Here is a 12,738-nt window from a genome sequence, read left to right on the forward strand (position 1 = left end):
TGATCAAGTTTCTGATTAACTCATTAATGTCATAAACTCTTTCCCAATTCATTGAAAGCTATATTTTAATGTGTTTTGTAAGTCAAGTATTTAATCATTCATTCACTCCTTCATTCATCCAGGTAATAATATGCATCAAGGACCAGTTATGAGCTAAGTGCTATTCCAGGCAATGGGGTGACAGCAGTCAATGAGACAGACAAGGTCCCTGCCCTCCAGGGAAAGACAGTCATTGCACAAGTCACTGTGAGTGGGATGAGTGTTCTGGAAAGAGAGGTACAGGTGCAAGGCAGCCTGAGGCAGGAGAAGCCCACTCAGACCAGGAGCTCCAGGAGCTGCCCTGAGCGGGTGAGTCAACGAGATGAAGTTGGAAAAGTGCGCAGGCCCAGAGAGGAGATCTTACTGAGCAGGGGATGGGCTGATATTTAAACACCCTTGAGAGAGGATAGCATTTTGGCAGAGACAAAACTCATGAAAGGCCCCGTTCCAGGCAGAGGGGCTACTATCAGTACAGATGTGATGGTGTGGAGCCGTGTCAAGGGCTTGGGGAACAGGGAGCGCTGGCAGGGCCTGGGGTAGGAATGGGGTGGAGGGGAGGCTGGGCTCAAACACAGAGGGTCTTCAGTGTCACACTCTGGAGTTTGAACTTTGCCTCGTACTTGAGTGGGAGTCACCAAAGCTCTTGGCAAGAGGATGGGGTGGGAAGATCCGATCTGGGGATGTAGAGGTCAGGACCTCAGGCCAGGAGCCCAGGGAGGGGCAGTGGCACAGGCAGAGGGTTGTGCCTCAAAAAGGGGGCTGTGGGTTTGAAGAGAAGGGGTGACATCCGTTCAGAGGAGGAGGCAGCCCTGGGATTGGGAGTCAGCAAGAAGGCAGGACGAGGGTGCCACTGGATTTCCTACTTGAGTACCTGGGTGGACAGTGAGACCACCAGTGAGGCCGGGGAGCGTACAAGGAAGAGCAGGTTTAGGGGGCGCAAAGAGGATGGGCCTGCCTGCAGCTCATTCTAGTGAGAGTGTCCCCCAGGAAGCCCGAAATTTGCCTCGGTACCCCGAGTACCCAGGAAAGTGGTTGGAATCCAGTGGTTTGGGAGTCCGGGTGGCAAGTGAAGACCTAGGAGAAGGCGAGGTATGCCTGGTTCTTACGGGGCTGCTCTGGGATCAAATGAAGAAGTTGATCTACATGAAAGGCTCTACAAACTGTAAAGTCCTGTAAAATGTAAGGATTATCCTAATGAGGGCCCCTCATGCTGCAGCCTTCTAGAGAGACAGAAAGAGAGTAGATTGTGACCCTGGGGATCCCATGGACCCAGGGATCTGGTGGGGGGCAGGAGTTCTCCCCACATTCTGCCAGACGTGGAGATGATAGGGTGAAAATCTCCTGGAGCCGTCACCTCCAGGGCAGGCACCTCACCAGGTTCCCTGGGACCAGCACAGTGCCTGGCACAGAACAAATCTGAAACAGAAGCAGCAGGAAGCAGCGCGGCCTGCGGGTGTGGCAGTTACAGCCAAGCAGTTAGCAGCGGGGGACCCTGCAGCCCCTGAGCCCGGCAGCACCCGGCAGTGATCTGTTTCTTCCACTGACGGCTCCAGAAAGGTCTCCTGAGACAGAGAATATCCCATGATCATTTTTACCTTTGGCCTCTTGTCTGCTTCCTACCTGGACTCATCCACCCCTGGGAGGCTGGCTCAACAGTCTTTGCTTCTGTTTTATTTTTCAAAACAGCAGGGCTCATCAACTTAGCTGCAAGTCAGTTTTCACTCGCTGGATTTTTCTGAAAAGCCAAGGTTTAAGATAAAGTCAGGACCGCAGTTTTAACAATATTTGTTTACCCCATTTAAGGATGTAAAAAGAGTCACACTCCCATCACGCTTCATTATATTCCCGGTGCCTGACATGGAGGAGGTACTCTGCACAGCTCATGGATCACTGAGACCACAAGCTCCTCCATCCGTCACAGACGGGGAGAACCTAAGATGCAACAGCTGCTGAGAGTGTGGCTCGTGCTGTCCTAGGCTCGAGGGGAAACATCACACTCTCTCTCTGCCTCAGTGCCTGGGTCTGAAAGATGAGAAACAGAGTCATCAGTTAGTTACATGGCAAAATCATTTTGAGGCAGCACCTGGAAGGAAGTACAGGTTTGAGCTGAGCCAGAGAGATGGAGTTCATAATCCCTGCCCTGTCCCTGCCTCTCAGATGAATCCCTCACCTAAGCCTGAGTTTCTGCTGTGTCCCTGGGTGTTAACAGGGTGAGGGAAGGGGAAATGAGTGAGTGGAGGTAAGAAATGATATTTGAATAAGATTTGTGGAAAACAACAGATGAGAGATAGATGGGGCCTCCGTCTAGCTGAGAAGTGGGGAAAAGGAAGGGATAGCCTCCCCTGTGGGATGCCCAGTGACTCTGCAGAACCCAAATCTGGATCTGAGTTGCTGGTGATCTTTGGAGAGCACACTGTTTAAGGAACTTAAGGAATAGCTGTTTTCCTGGACAACTCTTTTTTAATTGAATTTCTTCGTTCTAGTGTCCCATCAACTGTCATTATAAAATTGAAGAGTATGTGTTCCTGACAGGGGGAAAAAGTGTTATTACAAGAGAGAATCACAAACAACTAAACAATAAAATCATTAGGGACATAGAAGATTTGACAACATCATCAACCACATTGTCCTAATTGGTATTTCTAGAACATTTCACCCCCAAACTGAAAAATACACATTCTTCTCATATGCACGTGGAACACTTATCAAGACAGACCATATGCTGGGTAATTAAACAAGTGTCAATACATTTCAAAAGACTGACATCTTACAGAGTATATTCTCTGACCCCACTGGAATTCAATTAGAAATGAATAACAATAAGAGATCTTTAAAAGCTCCAAATATTTGGAAATTAAACAATACTCTTCTAAATAACCTAAGGTCAAAGAGAAAACAAAAGCAAAATTATAAAACATTTCTAACTGGATGTTAATGAAAATACTACATATCAACATTTAGTTTTAAATACTTATAGCAGAAAAGAAAAATGCCTACAATCAATGATCTAGGTTTCTGCCTTAAGAAGCTGCTAAAAGAAAAGCAAAGTAGGGACTTCCCTGGTGGTGCAGTGGTTAAGAATCCACCTGCCATGCAGGGGACACAGGTTCAAGCCCTGGTCCAGGAAGATCCCACATGCCATGGAGCAACTAAGCCTGTGTGCCACAACTACTGAGGCTGCGCTCTAGAGCCCATGAGCCACAACTACTGAGCCCACGAGCCACAACTACTAATCCTGCGTGCCACGGCTACTGAAGCCCGCACGTCTAGAGTCCGTGCTTTGCAATGAGAGAAGCCACCGCGATGAAAAGCCTGCGCACTGCAACAAAGAAGTAGCACTTGCTCACCGCAACTAGAGAAAGCCCTTGCACAGCAACGAAGACCCAATGCAGCCAAAGAAAAAAAAAAAGAAAAGAAAATTAAACCCAAATCCTAAAAACATTATGCTAAGTGTAATAAGCCAGGCACAAAAACCACATATCATATGATTCCATTTGTATGAAAAGACCAGAGTAGAAAAATCGATAGAGACAGAAAATGGATTAGTTGTTGCCAGGGGCTGGAAGGAGAGAGTAGGGAGTGACTGCTAATGAGTATGGGGCTTCATTTGAGGTGATGAAAATATTCTGGAATTAGTGATGATGGTTGCACAACCTTGTGAATATACTAAAACTCACTGAATCATACACTTTAAGTGGGTGAACTTTATGGTTTGTGAATTATGTTTCAATAAATAAAAATAAATACAATCTAAAATATTAAATCCAAGGATAATAAAAGGAAAGAAATAGAAAACAAACAACAGAGAAAACTAACAAAGCCAGAAGTTTTTTCTTTAAAAAAAAATAATGAAATAGGTAAAGTGTAGCAAGACTGAACAAGAAAAAACAAGAAAACACAAATTACCAATACCAGGACTGAAAGAGGGGATATCGTTACACTAAAAGGAAACTGAGGGAATATTATGAATAATTTTATATTTCTACAGCACAGGTGAAAGGAACGAATCCCTTGAAAAACAACTGACCAAAACTGACACAAAAAGAAATGGAAAACCTAAAGAACCCAGTATCTATTAAAGAAATCAAGTCTGTAATAACAATGATAATGATGATGATGATGGCAGTGGTGGTGGTGATAAACTGCTTTTCCGTAAAGAAAACTTCAGGTCTAGACAGCTTCACTGGTAAATTCTAGAAAATATTTAAGGGAGAGATAATGCTATCTTACACAAACTCTCAGAAAATGGAGAAGGAAGAACACTTCATAATTCATTTTATGATACCATAATTTGATAAAGACCTTATACAAAAAGAAAATTAGAGCCCAATATCCCTCATGAACAAAGATGTAAAAAATCCTTACCAAAATATTAGTCAGTTGAGTAGCAATATATGAAAGGGGTAACACATCATGACAAGTGAGTTTTATCCCAGGAATGCAAGGTTAGTTTAAAATTGGAAAAGTACTGACTGGCTAGAACTCCAGTGCAATGTTGTATAAAACATGAGGTGGGGGCTTCACTGGTGGCACAGTGGTTGAGAGTCCGCCTGCCAATGCAGGGGACACGGGTTTGTGCCCTGGTCCGGGAAGATCCCACATGCCGCGGAGCGGCTGCGCCCGTGAACCATGGCCGCTGAGCCTGCGCATCCGGAGCCTGTTGCTCCGCAACGGGAGAGGCCACAACAGTGAGAGGCCCCCGTACCGCAAAAACAAACAAAAAAACCCCATAAAAACATGAGGTGGGAGTGGACAACCTTGCCTTGCTCATGATATAGATATATAAATGTCCAATAAACACATGAAAATGTGACCAACATCATTATTCATCAGAGAAATGAAACTCAAAAACCAAAATGAAATACATCACATGCACTGAAATGTAAAAGTCTGACGATAACCAAATGTTGGTGAGGATACAGAACATTTCTTTTACATTGTGGATGGGATTGTAAAATAGTATAATCACTTTGGAAAAGTGTTTGACAGTTTCTTCTAAAGTTAAGCACACACCTATGCTACGAGCCAGTGATTCTGCTTTTAGGTATCTCTCCAAAAGAAGTGAAATGATAGGTCGACAAAAAAACTTTGGCAAGAATGTTCACAGCATCTTTACTTGCAACAGCCTGACAATGAAAGCAATCCCAAAAGTATGAACAAGAAAATGGATCAACAAGTTTCAGTGTATTCATACAACAGAAATTGCTCAACAATGCAATTAAATGAATTACTGATATATACAACCATGTAGATGAAACACAAAAGCATTACATTGACTTCAAGAAGCCAGATACACAAAAGTACATTCTGTATGATACCACCATTTACACGAAGTTTAAAATCAAGAGTTAGAAATCAGGGCTTCCCTGGTGGCGCAGTGGTTGAGAGTCCGCCTGCCGATGCAGGGGACATGGGTTCGTGCCCCGGTCCGGGAAGATCCCACATGCTGTGGAGCGACTAGGCCCGTGAGCCATGGCCGCTGAGCCTGTGCATCCCGCAACGGGAGAGGCCACAACAGTGAGAGGCCCGCGTACCGCAAAAAAAAAAAAAAAAAAAAAAAGAGTTAAAAATCAGAGCAGTGGTTTACCTATGAGAGGTAGAGACTTATGGAAAGTGGGGGATGAGGGACCATCTTGAGGAATAGGAATGTTCTTTTTTTAAAGTTTTATTTATTTGTTTATTTTTGGCTGCGTTGGGTCTTCTTTGCTGTGCGGGGTTTCTCTAGTTGCGGCGAGCAAGGGGCTACTCTTCGTTGTGGTGCACGAACTTCTCATTGCAGTGGCTTCTCTTGCCACAGAGCACAGACTCTAGGTGCGGGGGCTTCAGTAGTTGTGACACATGGGCTCAGTAGTTGTGGCTCACAGGCTCTAGAGCGCAGGCTCAGTAGTTGTGGTGCATGGGCTTAGTTGCTCTGTGGCATGTGGGATCTTCCCCGACCAGGGCTTGAACCCGTGTCCCTTGCATTGGCAGGTGGATTCTTAACCACTGCACCACCAGGGAAGCCCAGGAATGTTCTTGATTGACGTGTCTTGATAGTATGGTGATTACACAAGTACAGTATATGCATTTATCAAAACTCACTGAGTTGTGCACTTAAGATCTGTGAATGTAAATTTTACCTGGTTAAAAGAAGAGCTAATCATACGTAAAATAACTAAACTTTGAAAAATATTATACAAGATGAGGGAGAAAATTGTTCCTGATTATATGCTACTAAAACTAAGCTACAAAATGTGATCCGTAATAGAGGAAACCATTTTTATATTTAAGACACAACTTAAATGTCAAAAGAAAAGACAGGACTCTTTAGTAGAATAATAGGCATCTTTCAGTTGGGTAATGAGCTATGTACCAGGTGTATAAGCACTATCATATTCTCCATTTTATGGATGAGGAAACTAACACAAAGACCAGTTAACTTCTTCAAGAGCACAAGGCCAGCAAGTGATAGAGCTGGGCTTTGAACTCAGGCAGCCGGGCCCACAAGGCTTAACCACTGTCCCGTGGCCCCTCGTGCTTGTAAGGGGCTTGCTGCTTTACTCAGACTTTCCCAGAAACAGTCTCTTGCTGACCCTCACAGTGGTTCCAGGATGTAGGCCCGTCCAGGATAATTGCCGCCAGTTTAGAGATGATGACTCTGAGACCCCAGGGACTGAAGAGCCATCTCCAGGCCTCCCAGCCTCGGCCGCAGCATCAGGCCCCAAACCTGAGGAAGCCAGGCTTTTTTCCTGCACACAGGGATGCCTGGGCCCTGCTTCCCCACACTTGTGGGAGTAACTGGCCTTCGAAAAGGAACAGGCTGTTTGGAACTGGGGGGGAATGAAAACTGCAGGGCCACCCTCTTGAGGTGCTGTGGAGGAACAGGGGGAGAGCAGATGCTGGGGACGTCACAGCACTGCAGCAGGGAACGGGTGATTACCGGGCCACCCTCCATACAAGCCACCCCCGGCACTGCAGACAGTGACGTCTGGCTAATGGTAAATAACGCAAAGAAATAATAGTGACGGGTCTGAGTCACAAGCAGGGTGCTCTGCGCCATTTCTCAGCTCACACTAGGAAAAGAGTAATGTCAGGTACTGATACAGCCCAGAGGGCTAGGTCCTGGGCAAAGCCATCATGTCCCTGAAGCTTGTCCTCAGGACACTGTCTTTCCCCGTAATGGTCCACTCCCCCCACCCTGTGCCCTCTTAGGACCCCCCAGTCCAGGTCTTCCTTCGGGGGGCTGCTCCCCGAGGGGAGGCACTTTTCATTCTTCCCTTCACCATCAGAACACACTTGTCCTGTGTCCCACTCCTTCCGGGCTCCATTCTCTGCTTCATCCTTTCAAACCTTTGCTCACACCTTTCTCTGCCTGATGTCCCATTGTCTCTCTCTCTTCCCCCCAGTGTCTCTGCATTTCTAGATTCCATCCGAACTGCCAGTGTAAATGCCCATGGCTCTATAACACCTTCTTTGATCTGCTAAGTTGAGGTCACTTCTCTTTTTCCTGTGTTCTCAATTTATTTATACTTGTCTTGCATGTCAACGACCAAATTTTGCCTTATGTACTAGGCTTTTACATGCCTGACCTGTCCCCCTTCTGGATCGTAATAAGATTCTTCAGGCAGCGTCCCAATTCTAATTATCTTTGTACAACGGCTGGCCCACCATCCTCCACGGCCAAATGGCTGTGCTGACCCAGCAGGAATAGAAGACCCTCATGTGTGGGAATGAACGAATGCACACCGGCTCACAGCCCAGTCCCTATACGCCTGCCAGTTCTCAAGGTCTGGCTCTAGCAAGGTAAACCGTCTGGAAGAGAGAGCTGTTTGTTGCAGATGGGGACGTTTTGTACCCTTAAGTCACATCACATGAAAGCTAGCACTCCATCCTGCCTTATGAGACGAGAACATCGTTTAGGGGAGTAGTAGCCATATGGATACTGTAAAATGGCAAACAACATACAACTGACTTCGATTAAGCTTTGGACTTGTGGACCCCTCCATTTGGGTATATCTGATGTCATGGCACTTATTACAGCGTGATCACAGAGTCTGCTATTCAAACTCCATTTATCGACTCAAGGAGGACTTTATTTCAGACCAGAGAGCTCAGCTATCCCATGAGCCTCTGAAGGAACGAAGGATGCTGTTCAATTTTCCCCACTTAATCTCCTGCTCAGTCTATCCACAAAAGCCTCTCCGCAGCAGGGAACAGGCTATTTCCTTTCTCTCAAGACTTATTCTCAATCTCAGTGGCAACAAAGGTGATTGGATATTGGGATTTTAAACGGTTTTGTCCTGAAAGTCATTTAATATGGAACTGAAATGTCAACAAGACTGGTATTGAGTAGAGTAGATGTTAAGTGGAAACGAACTTGAAACGAGAGATGGGGTGAGTAATCCCCACTGATAACTTGGAGGGGGTGACAGAGGTCCCCTGGCTCTGCCCTAATGAATAGAAAAGGACCACTGGAATTATCCCTGTCACTGTTTGTACAAATCCTCCTAAAAAGTGGCTGTCCAAAAATGCTTAAGGACATTCTGTTTTCTTAATAAGTTGTCCTTTCCACCGTTCTGTGCCATTGATTTGATTTTTTTTTTCAGCAAACTTTTTTTTTAATATCTAGAGGCAAAATTAGGTCATCCTGTCTGACAATATTCACCACATTTAAATCCCCGGGGCCTGAGGCAATTAGGTTTTACTGCTTTCCAGAACAGAGCCCTGATGTATAAATTTTGCAGTGGCTGATTTCACAGTATTTTACATCTTTTCCAACAAGGCTATAGGAAATACACAAGCAGGGGAAGGTTTGAGCTCCAGTGGCTTCATGCATATTTGAACCCTGTAATACCATCTTGGACTGTCCCTCCCTCCCTCCCCTCCGGCTGGGTTGCTCAGTTTCACTCCGGGAAACGCTTGAACACAGCCATATCCAGGCTCATTACCGTTTTCCAGGATGAAAGGGCCTTTGATTATTCAGGCTTTCCTTGGGGAAGCCTCAGTGCACAGATATGCTCACCTGATTCTCAATTTGTATTGCATGTTGCCTGTGGGGAAAATTAGAAGAGGCTCAGGCACCATCCCTCATGCTTTCCTCTCCTCCCCTGGCTGCCTCGGGATTTGTCGTTGAGATTTTTCTTTTTAGTTTTTTGTTTTGTCCCTGGCTAGTGCTAAAGAATCTTTCTTTCCCATCTGTCTACTCCACATCTGTTTTCTGTGTCTCTAGCTTTCGCTTTATAGCTTCTTCCTCGTTATCTTGGTTGCAACCCCTCCCCATGTGCCCCCATCCTCCAAATACACACACACACACACACACACACACACACTCTCTCTCTCTCTCTCTCTCTCACACACACCCTTCCTCAGACCATCCACCTGACTCTGGCATCAAACCCCTGGCCGCCTCCTTGTCAGCTTCATACTGAACTAGGACTTGCTTCTAAATTCTAAAACCCAGACAAGCCCTGGATATCCCTGCACCAACCCTCTTATTATACAGGTGAGGCCACCAAGGCCAGAGGAGAGAAGTGGTTCCCAGGGGGATGGAGCCCCATCACCAAGGAGCATCAGAGGGGACTCACTCCAATGCCTCCCTGGCCAGGCGCTGGTCCTGACAGATCTCCCGGTGTTTCCAGGGGGAGAAGAGCACACCGTACTCCCCCACCCCTCTCCTGGGTCCCCAGCCTGCCCTCCGGTGACAACCCAAACTAACCCTCAGAATGAGACTGAGTTCAACCTGGAGGTAGCCCTTCAGTGAATGGTCCATTGGTTTAGGCTGGTGGGGATTTTTAAAAGCATTCTTTTTTCAATTACAAATGTGAAAATGAAAATGAAAAATGTCGAACTCAAGTGTATACAATAAGAAAATCAAAGCATGCTGCTTTCAGTATCTTCTCAGTCGCCCTGTCCACTGATAACCACGCTTCTAAATGGTTTGAGACCTTTGTCCATTCATATATAAAAGAATTGAATTGGGAGCTATTAAATAAACAGCTTACTGTCCAGGGAGTTCTGACTATAATTTCCTCTTTTCCCCACCAGGGCAATCCTTCTACTCCCGGGTCCTGGAGAACTGTGAGGATGTGGCTGACTTCTCAGAGGTAGGATGCCCTTGGGGCAGCACAAGCCCAGAGGGGAACCAGCAACTCCCCGCCTGCTGGGGGTGTGCTGCTCCCACACCCTGGGGGGAAGCCTGCCCAGAGCTCCTTGCTTCCTGGGAGGAGGCAGTGGTGGGAGCTGGGGAGGAGGCTTCCTGTCCCCTCCACCCAGGACCACTCTCGGGGACCTCTGTAGAGGAGAGCCCCGTGCAGAGCGTCTGGCACAGAGAAGGGCCAGCTGGGCCCATCCAACAGGCCTGGAGGGGCTTCCCTGTTCCCTGGGCACATGGAGGGCCAGGCTAACCCACCTTCCAACAAATACAGTCGCACACGGACCTCACCCCTTCCTCTCCAAGAGCTAGTGGGCTACCTCTTCCACTGTGGCTCCGCAGGAAGCTTTTCTGTTCTTTCGAACCTCAGGCTCAGAGGGTTGAGAAAAGCATTTGCCTCCGTTTATGGCACGTTGTCTCATTGGTCCCTACAAGGTCCCCTCTCGTTTTTCAGTGTGTAGGTAGGGATGGACGGATGCACGCATTCTCTTTTATCTCCATATTCTTTCCCTCCATATACAACCATTCTAATGTGTTTAACGTGTGTATCTTTTGATTTCCCGTGTGTTCTTACAAAATTGGTATTGTTATCTCGTAAGCATATAATTTATGTTTACCCGCATGGTGTCATGTGAAATATTTCCTTTTGTTTCAGTGAGCACCATTTTTAAATTCCATCCATTGCTATGCTAATCTGCTGTTTCTACAGTACTCCATGGGACACATCCAACACACATTAGGTTGACCAGCCATCCTGGGACTTGCCTGAGATTTAGGGGGTTCCTGGGACACAGATTTTCAGGGCTAAAAGCAGAAAAGTCATGGTCAACCCAGGGTGAGTTAATCACCCTACTCATCTTGCCTGTGCACCCACGCCCCATGAGGAACTCCTAGCTTGCCTCCAACTCCCCACCCCCAGAGATGCTATGGATATTCTTATGCATATGCCCCTTGGGCTTGTGTAAGTATTTCTCTGGGATATACGCCAGGGCCAGGAATTGCTAGCTCATAGGCTATGCATACACTTAATTTGACCCAGGACTGTCATGGTTGACACTAGCAGTGCCTGTTTTCCACATCCTCATGTACACCTGGTGTTATACAGCTCTCTGATTCTCATCAGGCTAACGATGATACCTCATTGTTGTTTTAAAGATACATTTAAAGGTTCCTCTTCTTTAAATTGCCTGTCCATATTCTTGGCCCTTTGTTCCTATTGTTATAGCTGTCTTTTCTTATTGATTTGCAAGAGCTCTTTGTATGTTCTAGATACCCACTCCTTGTTGGTTTAAGATATTGAAATATCCTCTCCCAGTCTACCATCTATCTATTAACTTTGTCCCTGGTGCCCCTCATTGACTAGAAATTCTTAATCCTGGCGTGTTTCCAAGTTTTGTTGAAGAAGTCTATATACTCTTCTTGGTTACAAATATATTTTCCTACATTTTCTGATTTTATAGTTGTATCTTTTATCTTGTATGTGCTTTTTGATAGGGGTCCAGTTTTATTTTTCTCTATAAAGGGAACCATTTTTCCTAACATCAGCTTGCAAAGCAAGCCATCATCTCTTCCATTTATTGTATGTTAAAGTCTATGTGAGTCTTCTCTTCTATTCCTTTAGTCTATCTGTCTGTTCTTGAACTTTACCACACTGTGTTAATTAATATGGCTTTTTAAAAATGTCTTAATATCTGATGAGGCAAGTTCTTTACTCTTTTTTTTTTGAAGTTGGCCTATTTGTGGATCTTTCTTCTCCCAGATAAATTTTAAAGTAAATTTATTAAGTCCTTCCAAAAACCAAATAAATTTTGATTGAATTTTATTGAATTTAAAAATTAACTTAGGGGCTTCCCTGGTGGCGCAGTGGTTGAGCGTCCGCCTGCCGATGCAGGGGACACGGGTTCGTGCCCCGGTCCGGGAAGATCCCACATGCCACGGAGTGGCTGGGCCTGTGAGCCATGGCCGCTGAGCCTGTGCGTCTGGAGCCTGTGCTCCACAATGGGAGAGGCCACAACAGTGAGAGGCCCACGTACTGCAAAAAAAAAAAAAAAAAAAAAAAATTAACTTAGGAAGATGTCATTTTCTTCATAATATGAAATCATCTATTCCATCCTTTCCTAGGATTTTAAAGTTTTCTACACAGAAGTCTTGTGTATTCTTGATTATTTCCTAGATGCTTTCTGGTTTTGTTACTATCATGAATGGTATATTATGACATTTTTTAGTTGATTATTGCTGGCATAGAGAAATGCTTTCCTTTCCTTTTTAAGTCCCTCTTTTATCTGGCAAACTTGCTGAACTTGATATTGATCCTCTTATTCATTTTAATAGTTTATCTATTGATTCTATGTTTTTATGTATGTGATAATATTATCTACAAAAAGAAATGTTTTATCTCCTCCTTTCCAATCCTATCTCCTTACTTCATTATCTTTCCATAGGGTATTGGCTGTGATCTCTAGTTCTATGTTAAACAGCAATGGTTTTGGTGGGTGTCCTTTCTGCCTTCTCCATATTAAAGAGAATAAATGCATCTAAAGTTTTGTCATCAAAAATAATTGCTGGAATAG

At 45.2% G+C, this 12,738-nt stretch overlaps 1 protein-coding gene across 2 annotated transcripts in view; it reads left to right on the top strand.

Moving 5' to 3' along the window:
* The window catches only part of OTOF (otoferlin), a 91,571-nt gene that overhangs the window by 6,187 nt on the left and 72,646 nt on the right, over nucleotides 1–12,738 (top strand). For both annotated transcript variants that reach the window (XM_060027611.1, XM_060027613.1), the window contains exon 2: nucleotides 10,063–10,121. In XM_060027611.1, coding sequence (XP_059883594.1) covers nucleotides 10,063–10,121 — 59 coding nt within the window. The remainder of the gene's footprint in view (nucleotides 1–10,062; nucleotides 10,122–12,738) is intronic.

Source organism: Delphinus delphis, chromosome 12 (genome assembly GCF_949987515.2).
Source record: "Delphinus delphis chromosome 12, mDelDel1.2, whole genome shotgun sequence".
NCBI lineage: Eukaryota > Metazoa > Chordata > Mammalia > Artiodactyla > Delphinidae > Delphinus > Delphinus delphis.